This window comes from Corella eumyota, chromosome 5, assembly GCF_963082875.1.
Source record: "Corella eumyota chromosome 5, kaCorEumy4.1, whole genome shotgun sequence".
Classification (NCBI taxonomy): Eukaryota; Metazoa; Chordata; class Ascidiacea; order Phlebobranchia; family Corellidae; genus Corella; species Corella eumyota.
This window is the reverse complement of record NC_137494.1, coordinates 3,303,807-3,321,874: the sequence shown is the minus strand read 5'-3', so window position 1 is coordinate 3,321,874 and position 18,068 is coordinate 3,303,807. Positions and strand designations below refer to the sequence as shown.

At 30.4% G+C, this 18,068-nt stretch overlaps 2 protein-coding genes across 3 annotated transcripts; both read left to right on the top strand.

The window, feature by feature from the left end:
* Window positions 1–114: 114 nt before the first annotated feature.
* On the top strand, window positions 115–9,377 carry LOC145752650 (ATP-dependent translocase ABCB1-like). Its single transcript, XM_082568954.1, has 26 exons — window positions 115–131; window positions 279–366; window positions 800–1,005; window positions 1,092–1,215; window positions 1,329–1,462; window positions 1,584–1,755; window positions 1,832–1,956; window positions 2,109–2,322; window positions 2,517–2,699; window positions 2,784–2,900; window positions 3,191–3,403; window positions 3,493–3,673; window positions 4,019–4,192; window positions 4,261–4,296; window positions 4,437–4,589; window positions 4,938–5,116; window positions 5,645–5,855; window positions 6,091–6,206; window positions 6,341–6,480; window positions 6,934–7,074; window positions 7,589–7,745; window positions 7,916–8,113; window positions 8,247–8,359; window positions 8,432–8,525; window positions 8,775–8,921; window positions 9,174–9,377. Exons 1-26 carry the CDS (start codon window positions 115–117, stop codon window positions 9,375–9,377), a joined length of 3,837 nt encoding a protein of 1,278 aa, XP_082425080.1.
* A 2,020-nt stretch (window positions 9,378–11,397) lies between these two features.
* Window positions 11,398–16,387, top strand: LOC145752337 (uncharacterized). Of its 2 annotated transcripts, XM_082568603.1 has the most exons (8): window positions 11,398–11,577; window positions 11,785–11,988; window positions 12,258–12,374; window positions 12,458–13,376; window positions 13,598–13,720; window positions 14,219–14,382; window positions 14,603–14,701; window positions 15,576–16,387. In XM_082568603.1, the coding sequence occupies exons 2-8, from the start codon at window positions 11,793–11,795 to the stop codon at window positions 15,623–15,625; spliced, it is 1,668 nt and encodes a 555-aa protein (XP_082424729.1). In that variant the 5' UTR covers window positions 11,398–11,577; window positions 11,785–11,792; the 3' UTR covers window positions 15,626–16,387. The 2 variants fall into 2 exon arrangements, with proteins under 2 accessions (XP_082424729.1, XP_082424730.1); XM_082568604.1 differs by lacking the exon at window positions 13,598–13,720.
* The last annotated feature ends 1,681 nt before the right edge of the window (window positions 16,388–18,068 follow it).

Genomic DNA, 18,068 nt, shown 5'->3' with positions numbered 1-18,068 from the left:
TAGGCTTACTAAAAGTATTAAATATGAGTTGGTGCAGATATTAAAAAAATCTTGGCATTAAAATTTAGTAACGCTTTGTAGCCTTTTTCGTAGCTTAAACAAACGCTCCCAAAAATGGAAAGTTTTACTCGGTAAGTTGGTTTTTAAAAATAAGTTTATATTTTAGAATAACGTTAGCATTATTAAATGTAGCCTACAGGAATTTCTTCATTAAAATTACGTTTGATTTGCACGTGCAGATGGCTGTGTTTAAATTAAAACTTTATATTATTTTGTAGTTCTAGCAGCGTTATTTTTCATACAAACATCGAAGACAAAAAGGAAGAAGAAGAGAAAGTTGAAGAGCAGATAGGATATTTTAAATTGGTAGGTTTTTTACAAATCATTATTACAATTTTTATCAAGTCTACTCAAGTATCTAGCCTAGTTTGTAAAATTCAAACATAAAAAATATTTGATTTTAGTTTTTATTTTGTTTAACACTTTACTTATCTTTATGTTTTCTATACATCAACTACCGGCAGCATGGTGTAGTGGTAAGAACACTTGCTACAACACACATAAGGTCATGGGTTCAATCCCCACTGATCTCATGCTGTAGCGCCCTTGTTTAAGGCGCTATAAACGGTATGAACTCCTGCTGAGCCAGCACTTAATCAGCATAATTACTGGACAATTATAATCTATAATATCCCAAACTGCCACAGGCAACTTGAGACTGGGTTGGAGTAACTGATGTTACTCTATGTTTAAGTTGCCCATTTAACTTTCCTACATCCTAGATAAAAATATTGTTTAGTTTCGCTATGCTGATAAATTGGATTACTTTTTAATATTGCTTGGAGCAGTTTGTGCACTAATTCATGGAGTTTCGATGCCAATAGTTTTCATATTTTTTGGTGATTTAACAACTGATTTTGTCGGTTTTGGCAAATATTCAAGTTGTAACTACACTTACACTTTATGTTTGGAGGGCGGTGTAATTGGAAATAATACAACAGAAGCGTGAGTGGGTTTATCATTTTGTCTTTAGATACCATGTAAATAGGTTAAAAATTGCCCAAAAAATGATTTAAACTATATTTTTGTAGTGATTTTAATGATTTGTTGTTGCAAGAAACAAATGGGATGACCAACTTAAACGAGTCAATTACAACTTATGCAATTTATTTTTCCATTATTGCAGTTGTTGTATGGGTATCTTGTGCATTACAGGTATATATTACTTAAATACAAATTACTATTATTTTTAAGATATTTTGGGGTTAGTTTTAATTTTTACAATTTTTTTAGATTTATTAAATCTAATGCAATAACTATGATTTCAGATAACTACTTTTATGGTCCAGGCTTCTAGACAGGCTAAAAAGATCCGTATTTTATTTTTTGAGAGAATTTTGCGACAAGATATTTCATTCTATGACATGAATTCTGTTGGTGAACTTAACACCAGACTTGCTGAGTTAGTTAATTTTTAACACATAAAATTCAAGCACAATTTAACTTTATTTAAAATAAATTTTAACTTAACTTGTATTTAATTTTAGATTAACAAAAAAAAATAAAATTGAATCTTTTTTTAGTGATGTTGATAAAATAAATGAAGGAATGGGAGACAAGGTTTCCATGGTGATTATGCACATATCTCGAACTATCGCTTGCATTATTGTTGGATTTTGCTACTCCTGGAAGATCTCTCTTCTTGTCCTCGCTGTTGCTCCCCTTCTTGCAATCTCCTCTGGAGTTTTATTCCAGGTCCATATATTTTAGTTGTTTGTAAATAACTTTTACAATTTTTAGCTAGATTAAAGTTTTTTGTGTTTTTTTAAAGTTGGTTTCGATGTTTACTAAGCGTGAACTGGATGCTTATGCAAAAGCTGGGGGGATAGCTGAGGAAGTTTTTTCCTCCATCAAAACAGTGGTTACTTTTGGGGGAGAGAAAAAGGAATATAACAGGTTTGCTAACACAAAAAAAGGAAATTTGCAATTAGTTTTAAGCTATGTAAGCATTACCAAACTATGGTTTCTTAAATGTGTCTTTTTTAAATTTTTAAATAGCCCACTCTAAACATTACTTAATATAAAGTAGATTTTGTTTTATTTTTAAGATATTGTGAGAATATAAAAGAAGCCTGCAGAGTCGGAATATTAAAAGGTTTCGTAAATGGAATTTCCATGGGAACTGTTTACCTAATAATGTTTTGTATGTATGGCCTTACATTCTGGTTTGGATCAACATTGGTTCGAAATCAGGAGATCAGTGTAGGAAATATGTTGACTGCTTTCTTTACAATTGTGATTGCTGCTTTTGAACTGGGTCAGGTACTCAATGTATTTATGTTCTAAAATTTAAGTTATTTATAATCTAAAAAGGGTTGAAAAAATTTGTTTTTTAACCTGTATTAATGAAAAAATGTTTGATTTTTAGTTTTAGGCTTTTGTAATATATTTCTAATATTAAAAAGCATTTCTTTTACCTTAGTCTAGAGCTATCTAAAATAATTTTTATTTTTTAGGCTGCTGCTGCCATGGAAAAAATAAGCACAGGGAAAGCAGCAGCTTTTAAGGTGTTTGAGATAATTGATCGGAAAATAATTATCGACAGTTTGTCACAAACTGGTCACAAGCCTGATAAAGTTGTCGGACATGTTAGAATTAAGAATGTGGATTTTACTTACCCATCTAGAACTGATGTCCAGGTAGATAATCAAGCTATTATTTAACTAAATTGATCTGTAAAATTTTTTCTGTAACATTTATTTTTTTTATGACTTTTTATAAAGATTTTAAAAGATGTTTCATTTGAAGCGGAAAGTGGTAAAACAATTGCACTTTGTGGTCAGAGTGGATGTGGGAAAAGTACTTGCATTCAACTTATACAAAGGTTTTATGACCCACAGGTAATCCCTCATTAACACTTTGGTCTTTTTTATGATATAATGTGGTTAAACATAAGATTTTTGGGTATTGGTTTAACAAAACAAAACCACTTGGTATAGAATAAGATTATTTAGCATCCTTTGAGATTATTAAGCATCCTTCGTAAGAAATCTACAAGATAGAAGCAGTGAGGATCGAACCTGGGACTTCAAGTAGTGAAGCCAAACATTTTTACCCAATACACAACGCCCTCGATGTTATATATATTTACTGTTAAATATTAGGATAAAATACCCTCACCTTTTAACAGAATGGTGTAATAGAACTAGATGGTGTTGACATTCGAACGTTAAATGTACGTTGGTTGAGAGATCACATTGGTGTTGTATCACAAGAACCAATATTATTTGATACAACAATATCACAAAATATAAGATATGGAAGGTTAGATGTTACTGATCAGGAAATATGTGAAGCTACGAAGCAGGCAAATATATATAACTTCATCATGAAGTTGCCCAAGGTAAAGCTTATTATTTAAATAGCCTATATTATTTTTTTAAAAGGTAAAAAAACTCAAAAGTAGAAAAAAAATTTTTATTTTGTGAAAAGAAATTCGAGACCCTGGTGGGTGAAGGCGGGGCCCAAATGAGTGGGGGTCAAAAACAAAGGATTGCAATAGCTCGTGCAATTGTCCGAGACCCTAAAGTTATGTTATTGGATGAAGCAACTTCAGCTTTGGACACTGAAAGTGAAGCCAGTGTTCAAGCTGCATTAGATAAAGCTGCACAAGGTACATTAAACTATTTTTAAGAAAGTTTTCATTTTTTTAAATTTATTAATTTTCAATGTGGGAAAGTCGACTTCGCGGCCTAAACATAGTAAAACAACAGCTACCAAGAACCGGTCTTACGTTGCTTTTGGCAGTTTGGGATATTATGGATTATAATTGTCGGATAATAAAGCTTCTGATTAAGGGGTGGCTTGGCAGGAATTCTTATCGGTTATAGCGCCTTACTAAAAGACATTACAGCATACGGGCAGTGTGAATCAAATCCAGGACCTCATATATTTCAGCCAATAGTTTCAACCACAACATTTATATGAATGTCTAATAAATAAAAATACTTTTTTCCAGGTCGAACAACAATTGTGATAGCTCATCGTCTTTCCACCATCAAAAATGCTGACAGAATAATTGGTTTTCATGAAGGAAAAGCCCTCGAACAAGGAACACATGCTGAGCTACTGAAGTTAGATGGCGGAGTTTACCAAAATCTTGTTAAGCTACAAACTGTGTCTGTTGATAAAGGTAAAAATACTTTCTGATTAATTTGTAAAATATTTACTTAAAAATTTAAATCTGTTATTTTTTTTAAGATGTTGTTAGTGATAACAAAACTTCAACTGCTCAAGGTAATTTTTTTTATAATTGGTCATAAAATTAAACTTATCCAAAGAGAATAAAAATTGTTAAACTTAAAATTTATTTTACAAAATATTTAAATTTTTATTCTATTTGAGTAAACACTAACTTCCTTTTTTATTAACCTTAGTTTCAGGGGGTCAACAAATGAAGTTAAAAAGTACGACAAGTATTTTATCCACACCAAATTTAACCGATACGGAAACAATAGAAGAAGATTTACCAAAAGTTACTTTTAAGAGAATTTTTTCGTACAACACCCCCGAACTTCATTACATTTTGTGTAAGTTAAAACATAAAATAAATCATTAACTAATCTTTATTTTAATAGTGTCCGTTTTTAAAAAGATTAATAATCCTAATATATAGTTTTTTTATATCCTCGTAAGGTAATAGGTTTTTGATATTTTTATCGAGTAAGGGTGTAATAGTTGGAAAAGTTTTAAGTCATCTAAAAAGGTCGGGCTAAAAGGTGAATATGGTGGCATTAGTGCGGCTTTGAACCTGAAACCTTTTGGCTTGTAGTCTGACGACATGACCGGTCTACCACACTATTAAACTTATATTCATATGTGTATAAAAAAATGAAAAAAGTAAATTAAATTAAAATTTTGCTTTAATTTTTTTCTAGTGGGATGTTTTTGTGCTTTAATAAATGGTGCATCCAACCCATTATTTGCAATTTTGTATGCTGAACTTATCAGAATTTTCTCACTTACTGACCCTGACTACCAGGAGCAACAATTTAGACTTTGTTCACTTTTGTTTGTGGCTGTCGGAGGTGTTTCATTTTTGGCTAATATAACTCAGGTTAGAAAATGTTTTTTGGAAAATTTAAAAGCAAAATTAATATTATTTTAAGTTTTTTATTGTATATAGCCTACAGTCATGTTTTTGTTTTCATATTACTGGTTAGAATAATATATTTTAAGCCAAAAATTTAGTTTTTTATGATTGTTTATTGTTAATTTGCCAAAAATATTACAACATTACCAGCAGCATGGTGTAGTGGTAAGAACACTTGCTACATCACCATGAGGTCGTCGGTTCAATCCCCACTGCTCTCAAGCTGCAGCATCCTTGATTTATCAACTATAATATCCCAAACTGCTAAAGGCACCTCGAGACTGGGTCGGGGTAACTGATGTTACTCTAAGTTTAGGTCGCTTATTCGACCTTTCCACATAAAGCATAAGGATTTATACAAAAAAACATGCTAAAATTGTAGTCATCGGACTAGGCTTTATTTTAAACACTTTAACATAACTTTAAAAAATGGCTAATATAATAAGAATAAATAGAATAACTTAACTTTACATATCTTGTTAAAAATCGTAGGCCACTTGTTTTGCCAAATCAGGTGAAGAACTAACCAGCAGGTTTAGAAAAATGGCTTTTAAAGCGATATTACGTCAGGAAATGAGTTATTTTGACGATAGAATGAACAGCACAGGAGCATTAGCAACTAGGTTAGCTGTAGATGCATCTAAAGTTCAGGGATGTACTGGAGTTAGACTAGGGTTGATTATACAAAGTATATGTGCACTAGGTAAAGCTCAGTTAATGTTATATTTATATGTAGTTATATCTTTAAAAATAAGAATAAATAAGTAGAAAGCGGTTAATTATTTTTTTTAATTTTTTTTTTTAAAACTAAGTTGTGAAGGGTTAAGTAGTCTTCAGGTTAAATTGCCGAAGAACCAATTTTTATAAATACTTACAGTAGAAAAATAGTTGAACCAGTTGAAACAACTACATCGTATTTTAACCTTTTAAATGTTTAGGTGTTGGTATGGGTATAGCATTTTTCTATGGTTGGGAATTAACTTTAATGACTTTTGCTTTCGTTCCTTTTATGGTTATAGCTGGAGCTGTGCAAATGGAAGTTATGACAGGGCAGGTAAGTATGGCATTTTGACAATTCCCTACAAAATCTATTCAGAAAGTTTAGAGGTATTTTTTCAATACCTAAAAAATCTAATATTAGTTTATTTGTAGTGATAATAATTTTACCTATTACTAATTTCTGAACAGTCGAACAAAGAACAGAAATCATTTGAAAGTGCAGGACAAATAGCAACTGAAACAACAATGAATATTAGAACTGTCGCCTCTTTAGCTAGGGAGGAGAAATTTCTGGATAATTACAAGGAAGCAATCAAGTTGCCTTATAAGTAAGATTAATATGAAACATATATATCTATTAAAAAGGAATCACTTGCACATTATCAATTATGCCTTGCTAATTCGCTGTCATATTTTAAGGTTCTTGCTGACTCTCTCTTGAATTTTAGGGTCCTTGCTAATTCTCTCTCATACTTTACAGCACTTTTTAATTCTCTCTTGTGCCTAACTGTCTTCTCTAGTTTTTTGTTATACTTTATGACTCTCACTTATTCTATCTTTGACTTTAAAATCTTAATTCTTTTCGAATACGAATAAAGTAAAAAGTAATCAAAAAAAAAGTTAAACTGTTGAAAAAATCCTTTACAAATTATAGTATCTCTAAAAATGAATAAAAAAAACCCTACTTTAAAGTTAATTATTCTTCGCAATGTTGCTAAAGAGACCTAAATTTAAACCTTTAAACTAGTAAAATTTTTGAACGAAATTGTTGAACAATACAGGAGATCGTTTAAGAAAGCTTTAGCTCATGGAATAGCTTTTGGCTTCTCACAATGCATTGTTTTCTTTGCTTATGCTGCAACTTTCAGGTTTGGTGCCTGGTTGGTAGAAGAGGGAAGAATTACATTTGACAACGTGTTTAAGTAAGTGGAAAAATACAATTGTTGAACAGATTTTTAAGGGGGCACTTTTACCAACAATCTATTTTTCTTTTTTATATATATAAATTTATTCTCTATGTAGGAAAGTCAAATGGGCAACTTAAACATAGAGTAACATCAGTTACTCCTACCCAGTCTCGAGTTGCCTGTGGCAGTTTGGAATATTATAGATTATAATTGTCCAGTAATTAAGCTGCTGATTAAGAGCTGGCTCAGCAGGGGTTTATATTGTTTATAGCACATTGCTCAAGGGCGCTACAGCATGATATCAGTGGGGATTGAACCCTCGACCTCATGTGTGGAGTAACAAGTGTTACCACTACACCACGCTACCAGTTGATATATTTAAACTAAGTAAAATTTTGGGTTGAACAAAATTAAAAATTCAGGATAAATTAAAAGTAAAGGAAGAGAATGAAAAAATTCATTGTTGAATATATTAAAGATTTTATACCTTTTTTCAAATTTTTGTATTTTAAACTGTATATGTTTTCAGGGTGTTGATGGCTGTTATATTTGGAGCAATGGCATCAGGTGAAGCAAGTTCAGCAGCACCTGATTATGCACAGGCCAAAGTTTCAGCAGCTCGAATGTTTAAATTATTTGACAACACTCCTAATATTGATACATACAACAGCAGTGGGAAAAAACTGGTAATGAGTTTAATTAATTACTAAATTAGCAATTAACTCTAGCATTTTTTAATGTTGTGGTATGGAAGCAGTTGGAATCAAACTTCGGACCTTAAGTGGTGATACACCTTTCAAAACTGTTCCATGTAGCAACGTTAAAACTTAAATCAGATTTTAAATAAATATTTTAGGATGTTCCAAAAGGAAAAATTGGTTTTAAAGATGTTAAGTTCAACTATCCGACAAGACCCGACGTCCAAGTATTGAAAGGATTAAATCTCAGCATCAAACCTGGTCAAACTATTGCTCTGGTTGGTCAAAGTGGATGCGGAAAATCGACTTGTGTCCAGTTTCTAGAGAGATTTTATGATCCAACAAGTGGAGATATTGTGAGTTGGATAATTTCAAACCTTTTTATAAGTAAATTATTATTTGTTAATTGTTAATGTTTTATTTTTTATGAATTAATGTTGAACTATGAATTTTCTGTTACTATTAGGCTAAGGTTTGATTTTTTTTTAGAGCTTTGAGGATGAAAATTTAAAAGAGTTTCAGATAAGTTGGTTGCGATCGAAAATGGGAATTGTTTCACAAGAACCAACTTTATTTGATTGTTCGGTTGCTGATAATATAAGGTACAAATAGTGTAGTATGTGATAAACCACAACGAATAGAAGTTGTTTTATATTTTAAATTTGTTTTAAAAGATATGGAGATAATAGTAGAGAAGTAGAAATGAGTGAAGTGATTGAAGCTGCAAAGAATGCAAATATTCATTCATTTATTGAAGGCTTACCTGAGGTTATATATAGATAATGTAATACTATAAAAAAAATTTACAGAGCTTTAGAAATAATTAGGTGTGCATATTAATTAGTTTATGATATTAGTATATATAGAAAATAAAATATGGGTTTTAATTAGGAAGAAAAAAGACAATTTCTTATTTTGTAATCTGAGATGATCATGCCAAAAAAGAATACAATACACACAGCAGTAATGCCTAATATCAACTTTAATTAGCATGTAAATTACTTATTCTACGTTCAGGGTTACAATACTAATGTGGGGTCAAAGGGAACTCAGCTATCAGGGGGTCAAAAGCAAAGAGTTGCGATAGCTCGAGCTTTACTTCGTTCTCCTAAAGTATTGTTGCTGGATGAAGCTACTTCTGCTTTGGATGCTGAATCAGAGAAGGTAGCTTGTCATAATTAGAGTGTTTTAGTTTGATAATATTTAAAAAATACATACCAAATATTTAAGGTATATATGGTACATATATTTGAGTTTAAGTTTGGTATTGTCTAATTATACCTACGTTAATGCAAAATTAAAATACGCAATACTTTTTTATTTTATTATATTAATTATTAAATATAAAAAAAAAATATAAACTTATATGAAGTTAGCCTAATCAATTTTTTCTTGCTGTAAAACAACTTTTTTTAGGTTGTTCAAGACGCGTTAGACGCTGCTATACAAGGACGTACAACTATAGTAATAGCTCACCGTCTTTCAACCATCAAAAATGCTGACGTCATAGCTGTAATTGATAACGGGGTAGTTGTGGAATCTGGATCACATAGCGAATTAATTGGGTTAAAGGGGGCTTACTTTGCCTTGGTTAACGCACAGCTACATACTGCAGCCTAATATTTACAAACTATTGTTTTAATTTTTTCCAAAGTGTTTACTTTTGTGTATATTCAAATTATTAAATTTTTGTTGTTTCTTTACCCCGTTATTTTATTAAGCTGTTCGTTTAGAATTGTACTGATGTTACAAAGAAACTATGTAAAAAAGGTCGTAGTTGTAAATTAGTATGATAGGTTAAGTTCTGGTTTAAATAAATTAGGCCTCGCTTATCTGATTGGCGTATTTCGTCGTCACGTGATTGATGTGAAAAAAAGTATCTACAAAAAAGTCGTCCTCATTTATCTAATCCAACCTTGCTATAAAGTTGGCCAGTCAACTTTTTATTAACATTTAAAGTTTATAATCTTGTATAGAAGCTATAAAATACGTTAAATTAGAAATTAATTTTTATAAAAATTATATTACGCAATAGTGAAATATATATGATTTCTATGCTGTGCAATGTTTCCACTTCAATTACCTAATTCATACAATTTTCAGTTTTTATTAATGCACCTTCTAAACACTTTCATTATACAAAAACTACCTTAGCAAACTATTTGTAACTGGAAAGAAAATGTTTATTAGGCATAAAATTAAAATCCATATATGTTATTACCACACAAAATTTGTTAAAACGCATGTAATGTACATTTCCTTATGAGGGCGTATTTTGTTATTTTCACACTTGTTCAGAATTTATCACAACCTAATACGTTGTAATAAACATCGAATGAAGTGAAATTATGTCAATTTGGTAGGTAAGTTATGGATTTGCCTACGCTTTTTCAGGTTAATGTTTATCAAAATGTTTTATACCGACTGTTTTTTTAGAAAACAGTTTTGGATTGTTTGTTTATATTAAGAGCTTGTTTAAAAGTATTTATTTTATTAGTTGACAAATTTGAATTGAATATCTGTAAATAATTATTTTAAGTCTACAAGAATTAATTATCAGTAATATATCATTTTATAATTAGTCAGTCTGTCTGTTTTGTCTGCCAGTCAGATAGTTAAAATTTAAATTAATATGCCAAATATATATGTAAGAAGTTTTATTATTATTATTAAAAGGCTAAAACAAGTTTTAGATTAACAGTCTTTTAGAAGGCAAAAAATGGTTTAATCTGGTTTTTAATTTACATTTTTGTAATTTAATTTTTAAATTAAGGTATTTTAACATTAATATTAAATCTGGTAAACCTGTGAACTGCTAACATGATAAAAATGCAACCAAAAAACACCTTATCAACAGATAAATGTCAGAACAAACTTGACATATTTCGCCAATTTTAAAAAAAGTTGAAAATTAACTTGAAATATAAAACATTACATTTTTATCACAGTTTGACATTGCAGATATTGTGGTTTATAAATTGGAAATTTATGTTACCTTGTCATACCTACTTTTAGTGAGTTAGTTATTTATCTTAACATTTAACTTTTATTGTGAAAGTAAATTTCTAAAATGGTAATAAAGTTTTATTGCGGTTAGATTGTTTGTTTAACATTATAACAACCTGATGACTATATTCATGTTTAGTTGCTTACATTTTTATTTTCTGTTAAAATATTGGATTGTTTTGGATTTACGTTCAATTCTATTCAATGTAAAAACAATTTTTGGCTAAATTTGAAATTATTTAGCATTTTTTGTCATTAGTTTGTTGTTAATTGTTTAAATTTAAAATTTGAAAAAAAATAACATGTTTTATAAGGCGTTGTAATATGCTTTGTATAACGGTTATTAACATTTTATAAATATAATATTTGTTTAAAATTTAAATGTTAGTAAGTTTTTAAAAGGGCGCAACCTTTTGGTATGTCAAAATTTGTTAACTTTAAAATAACACTTTTTCTTTTTATAATGTTAGTTTAAATAGTTTTAAAAGTTTGTTTAAAACAAATTTGTGCAATTATGAAATAACAAAAATGTATAGACTTGTAAGTAATTGTCTAAATTAGGTAAAGATTTACAAATTTTACGGTAATTGAGATTTGTGATAACAAACTAATTAAATTTTTTTGTTATAGACCTAAATTTTGCATGTATGCATAGAATTGTTTATGTCATGCTAGTATAAAATCCACTAAGTTTAGTAAAGTCGTCATCACACTGATTTATTTGGGCAGGAAATGAGTTCATATCTATCTTTATAAACCTTTTTTCATTCAGCAATACAAAACAACACCAAACTATTTAAGAAATTTTTAAAGGGTATTTTTAATTTGTTTTTTAAACTTTATTTATATAAATTTTTCAGTAAATAAGTTATGAAATAAAAAATTAGTACAGATAAGTTTACTTAAAATATATTTTTAACATTTAAATTATGTAAAAACAACTTAATATCTTTTTTTAGCCACCGCAGAACTTTAGCAATATTTAGTAGTTGATTAAAATCCTAAATTTTCACTTTTTTAGAAGCAATCATGCCGCTCCCCCCGCCCCCTAAATATTCTATGCCCCCACCCCCATCCATGTCAGGAGCCCCTCCACCTGGACCCCCAAAGTTGAACAAGTCTGCTGCAAGTGGCCGAAATGCAATGTTGGGTGATATCCAAAAATTTAAATCTGGGAAGTTGAAAAAAGTGACAACAGTTGATAAAAGTGGTCCTGTTCTAGATGGTGAGTTTGTTTGTTTTGTAGATTTTTTATTGGTTTAACAATGATTTTGGGATTAATTATTTACTACTGTTGCTAAGAGTGCCAACGCTAAGGACCTCCTAAAATTTGGTTACTATATTTTTAAATTACAAATTTATTCAAATTTTAATATATACCTGGGTGATTTTAAATTTAAAACAAGTCAGTCTTTAGAAATGAAAATGCAAAAATTGTGTTTAAAAATAATTTAAGAAAGATAAATTTTTTTAATATAAATCTTTGTTTCTCAGCAAAAAAGTCTTCAGGAGGAGGGGGTGGAATGGGAGGAGGAGGAGGAGGAGGTGGAGGAGGAATGGGAGGATTATTTGCAGGGGGAATGCCACAACTTAAATCCCGAGGTGGAGCAGGTAAATTTTTTATATCACTCTTTCAAATATTTAAAAGTTAGTTTTAGTCATCGCTACATTTTCCTAAATATTTTTGGTTTCAGGTGGACCCATGCTACCTCCAGGGCGCAGTGGTGGTGGAAGCAGTCCACGACCAAATACTGGTCGGTCTTCAGCTCTTCATAGTGGACCAAAGCCGTTCAGTGCCCCAAATACAGGAGGTCCTCGTCCAAGGTTTACTCCTCCTTCAAACTCTGGACCTCCTCCACCTCCCTCTAATCAAAATAAACCAAGCACAGTTGGAAGAGCTGGGGGAAGACAGTATGGGGCCCCACCCCCAAGAATGAATGGACCCCCTAGTTTACCAGGAGGCAGAAATAGTGGTCCTCCACTTCCTCCCGGTTCTAGAAATAGTGGGCCACCAAGCAGAAACAGTGGTGCACCACCACCACCACCCCCTATGGGTAACAGAAACAGTGGTGCCCCACCAACCCCTATGAGTAACAGAAACAGTGGTGCCCCACCACCACCACCCCCAATGGGAAACAGAAATAGTGGCCCGGGGTTAAGAAATGGGCCCCCACCCCCTCCAAGTTCAAGGAATAGCACAAGTGGGTTACCACCCCCGCCATCTAGAAATAGTATGCCTCCTCCCCTAGGTGGATCAAGAAATGCCCCTCCATCACCCACAGGGCCTATGAGAAATCATACCCCAGGACCCCCTTCATCTCCTGGCAATCGCAATTTTGGAGGAAATAACCAACGTGGTCAAAACCCACCATCCCTAAATCGAGGTGGACCCCCACCCCCACCTCCCGGTCGAAACACCCCGCAACAAAGAGGCCCACCCCCCTCAAATAACCCCCCACCTCCCCCACCTTCGAGGGAAAACCCCCGAAGAACATCTGGGTTATATGCTCCTCCACCTCCTTCTACAAATTCGATCCCAGGTCGCCAATCTCAAAATAGAGGTCCTCCACCTCCGCCAAGTAGAGGAGGGCAAATGAGTAATGGTTCAGATAGGTGGGTTTTTAGTTAGCTTTGTTGCATGAAATTTTATAATGAAATTCTTCATTTTTTTAATTGTATCTCAAAGAAATATTATCAAGTTTAGTTAATAAAAATATAATTTCCGTAAAAAGGGCATGAAAATTAAACTTGGTTAAAAAAATTTCTTTGAGAATATTATTTTGTATGAAAAGCATTTTCATTGTGCAAGTTTTAAGTTTTGGGTTTTTGTAAAGATTACCCCCTCCTCCCCAATCTATGGGGAGTCAAATTGGAGGTCATAGGGGCTCAATTCATGAGCGATCGTTACCACCTCCCCCAGGTTCAATAAACCGTAACGAACCCTTTTCTGCATCAAGGTTGGTAGTTTATTCCTAATTTATCATTGTTTAAACAAAGGAATAATTTTAATTTGGTCATTTTAAGTTTGTTAAAAAAATAATTTTGTTTAAAAAAGGCAATTTTTAAACAATTTTTTTTATTATTGTAATTTGTCAAGATCATGTGTTATTAAAACACTTTTTAATAGTATTCTTGTTATCTGTAATAAAAAGTAATTAAAAATTTATCAGGATTGATTTTAGTTTTTTTGTTGTTGGTGGTGTGTTTTAAGTTTGTGTATCGATTTATAATTAATATTTTATGACCTACCTTAACCCATGCTTAAAATTATTTTAAGGTTAGTGAAATCTTTAAATTGTTTATGAGTAATGTTTTGCTTTGGTGTCAATTCAAATGCTGTGCTATTTGATTTTATGTGGATGACTTTAATTTTAAATTTTTAACAAATCCAGGATCTAAAAATTCACTTTTTTTTATTTGAAAAAAAAATTACCAAAAAAATTTCCCTTAAATAGAAATAAACCCCCGCCTCCTCCCCCCTCAAGGGGTGAAGCAAGAGGGGTTCAACCTCCCCCACCACCCCCAAGTAGAAACCAGTTACCACCTGGTAGGAATCAGGGACCACCACAAAGGAACCAGCAAGTAAGAGGAAGTCAGAGAGGTGGTGTAAGCGAAGAAGGTAATTTGTAAAAAAAATATATTTTTTTAAAAAAGATGTTTTTGATTTCTCGATTGAAAATTATTTATAAAAAAATTACAACAGGAGAGTATGTAAATTTTGGTAATATCTTAATTAAATATTGATTAACTTAGTGTATAAGCTAATCAAACAACTAATGTGCATACAATTCTAACCAATTTTTTCTGATTTAAACATTTTTATTTTCTATGTTTTGTAGAAGATTTTGAAAATCGATTTAAATTTCGAAGGGACTTTCCCCCACCTGAAAATTTTTTACATGGTCAAAAAACATATCCAAGCCAGCATCAACGAAAAGGTAAAGTGGAAAATAATTTCAATATTCCTATTTTTTAAATAATTCGTTAACCAAAAAATGGGTTTATTTGGGGAAGAAAAATAAATGAGTAGCAATAAATTATCACAAACAATGATTATATTTAAACTATAAATATATTCTTTTTTTATGTTTTTTATTCTTCCAATTTAAATTTTGTCAATAATTTAAAGCTAAAAATGATATTAAAGTTATTAGTACATATTTATTCACTTAAGTAAACTGATATTTAAATACAAAATTTGTGTATATATTTATTTAAAACAAGTATTCAAATTATCTTATCTTTACAACTATTTATGCTTTTTAGTTTAGCTCAAGGGTTTAAATTATTCAAATGTTAAAAAGCTTATGCAGTATTTGTTTATAGCTCTATTTAAATTGCAGTCGATGTTAACTTAATGACAAAACAAACATTTCAGTTTCTTTTTGAAGAATCAATTTCCACCTAACTTTAAAATCCAAATTGCTTTTGACAGATTTAGTCTTTATTCTCTTAATATATTAAAAAACAAATACTTTTAATAGTTGTTTAAAATGTTGTTTTACGAAATTAGATTTATAAAATCTGATCACAGAGATTAAACCACAATGTATAGAGTATAAATAACATACATATTGTTTGTTTACGGTTTATGTTTTTTTTCATACAACTTTAAGGTGATGAGAGTGTTATTTTTAAAGGAAAAAGTATGCTGTTATGTTGTGTTTGAGCTGTTTATGAACTAAATAGTTTGACAACAATGTGGCCAAAACCTTAAACTTTTTGCAGAGTAATCCAATGTCACTACTAGCATAATTGTTTACCATATATTTTTACCTGTAAATTTTTTTGACCAACTTTTAATGTTTTTAGTAAATGCCAGAGCAACCCCTAGCACCCTGCCTCCACCCCCTCCCCATTAAATAAATTTTCTTCGCCGTTGTGGTCCTTTCAACTTTTTAGTACCAGCTTCTGTGGGGTAACAATCTAATTATTTGTCCTTGATGATATATTTTATACAAGATCTTGGAAGAAAAATTGAATCAAAATCCAAAAATCAAGTAAATAAGTGTGTGATTAGACCATATGTTGTTCGTCAATTCAATTCGAAAATAATTAAACTTCAAGTGATTATCATGTTTTTAACTGATTCAACTCTTGATGAACAACTTTGGTATGGTCCTGTTAGAGTATAAAGTTACGGGTTTATAAACCTAATTGTCATCAACTGGAATTTTCTTTATTTTACAAATTCCATGAAACCAAGTTGTGTTTTGTAGTTGCAATATTTTGAATCAGTTTTTGATTTTTATTGCATATTTAGCATTTTTTTTTTAATTTTCAAAATAATAAAGTAGACCATTCCTTATTTGAAAAATGATACTGGTATAAAAATACCTATTTTCATTTACAAAATTTTAACGCTTTTTTTGTTTTTTAACAAACATTTAATTAAAAAGTTTTGCTTAAGTGTTATATTATTTCTTTATGCGTGCTTTATTTAAACAAAATATACAATAGGGTTTCTCAATAAAATAAACTTTGTATAAAGTTTAGGGATTTTATTCATTAATTTCCGTTAAATTATAATCATATTATTAAAATAAATTAAACATTGACTAAAGTTTCAACTAATATTTAAGCTTTATTATATTGTTCGCCATTGAGCCTAATTTTCTTTAATATGCAAGAAGTTTGTTAAAAACTTATTTAATAAACAATAATGTTTTTTTTTTTAAATGTATCACCATATAAATATATACGGTGTAATTGTAAATAATTACTGTTTTATTAGATGTTATAATATTAATGATATCATCATTTGATCGCCTGATATTATTTTGTATAGTATAATCTTATTTGCAATTTTTTTTTGTATTTGAATCTAATAGGCAGATTTCTTTTTTTTTTATTATTAATTGTTACTATTTTGCAACTAATTTCACATATTTACACATGTTAATTAATATACATATGACATTTTTTCAATTCTACTTCTCTTTTAAATTTCAAGTGAATATGTCGTTGGTAATATTATTGACATTTTTTCCTTGTCACCACTGTATTATATAATTTCATTGGTTTTACTTTTACTCCTGGTATGTTATAATAACATTCTAATAATATTTATGTATTGCAATCTAAAAAATAACAGTTTGTTTATTTTAAAATATATTTTTTGGTAACTAATTTGTTATAAATTTAACATATATTATTATAATTTAAAATTTAGCTTTTCCAGTATACAATTTGCCTTTTTTGTTATAATTTTATGGTGTTTTCAATAATCTGCTTTTTAAAGTTATTATAATTTGCAATCTGCTATATTAATAATATGTTATTATTATTATAGGCATAAAATCTTAATATTTAATTGGGGGGCTTTGATTTTGCTTTTTTTTGATGTGTATTTGGGGTGCACATTTATGCTGCCTTTACCCTGTGCCTATGCTTATTATGTTGTATATAGGCTTACTAATAATGTTTTTTTCTTATTAATTCATCAATGTAATGTAATCTATATCCAAGTGTAAAATTATAATAAGAAATCACTCCAAAATGCTTCAAATTTTTTGAGCAAAGTACAGGTTTTTGTGATATTTTAGAATTTTTTTTATAAAATACTTATTTTTTGACCTTGGAAAATTTCAAAAAGGTGTTAACATAAAAGAAAAATTTGATTTTAGAAAAAATATCCCTTTTTATATTTTGTAATCCATTAATATCCAATGTTTTTGGCACGTGACTTTATTGTAAATGAGCGATTTGTTTTTCTAAGCTTTTTGTTGTAGGACTTTAGCTTTATCACGAAAATCGACGATTTTATGCTGACAAATTTAGTCGAGTTTTAACTACGTGTTAACAATGGTAAAATAATTTTAAAGGTAGTTGATAAATTTTAAAAATAAGGTTTCTTAGAACAGGAAAATGGCTGTATCCACAAGTAGCATTCAGAAAAATGCTTGCTGCATAAACGACGATGAACTGGCTAGATATTGTTGGAAATGTTACAAAGAAAAAGGTAACCTATTATTATATTTTAGGGTTTTTATTATCTAATTCTGTATTGTACTTTTAGGTTACTTAACCAAGGCTCGCCTAAATTATGATGACGTTATGAGCGGTCACGTGAATCCACTTTTATCAAGCCTGATTTCTAGATGGTGGGAAGACGACACAATCTTTGGCCAATTAAGTTTGTTTGGTTTAGACTTCCGATTTATCCGCCAGTGGTTCGAATCTCGATTACGGCGAAAAACTAATCGTAGAAAATCGCAGTGGCAGCCGCTAGAAAAGCGACAAATTCCAACCGGTAGTAGGCGCCAAAGCGTTATAAGTTTGCCCAGTCGCTCGTCCCGTAAAAAA

Excerpts from the sequence above, each read along its gene's own strand:
- LOC145752650 (XM_082568954.1), top strand. Across the intron at positions 4,193-4,260 it reads AACTGTGTCTGTTGATAAAG|ATGTTGTTAGTGATAACAAA; the intron begins GTAAAAATACTT and ends ATTTTTTTTAAG. Across the intron at positions 6,481-6,933 it reads GCAATCAAGTTGCCTTATAA|GAGATCGTTTAAGAAAGCTT; the intron begins GTAAGATTAATA and ends TGAACAATACAG.
- LOC145752337 (XM_082568603.1), top strand. The coding sequence starts at position 11,793 with ATGCCGCTCCCCCCGCCCCCTAAATATTCTATGCCCCCACCCCCATCC. Across the intron at positions 11,989-12,257 it reads AAGTGGTCCTGTTCTAGATG|CAAAAAAGTCTTCAGGAGGA; the intron begins GTGAGTTTGTTT and ends TTTGTTTCTCAG. Across the intron at positions 14,383-14,602 it reads AGGTGGTGTAAGCGAAGAAG|AAGATTTTGAAAATCGATTT; the intron begins GTAATTTGTAAA and ends TATGTTTTGTAG.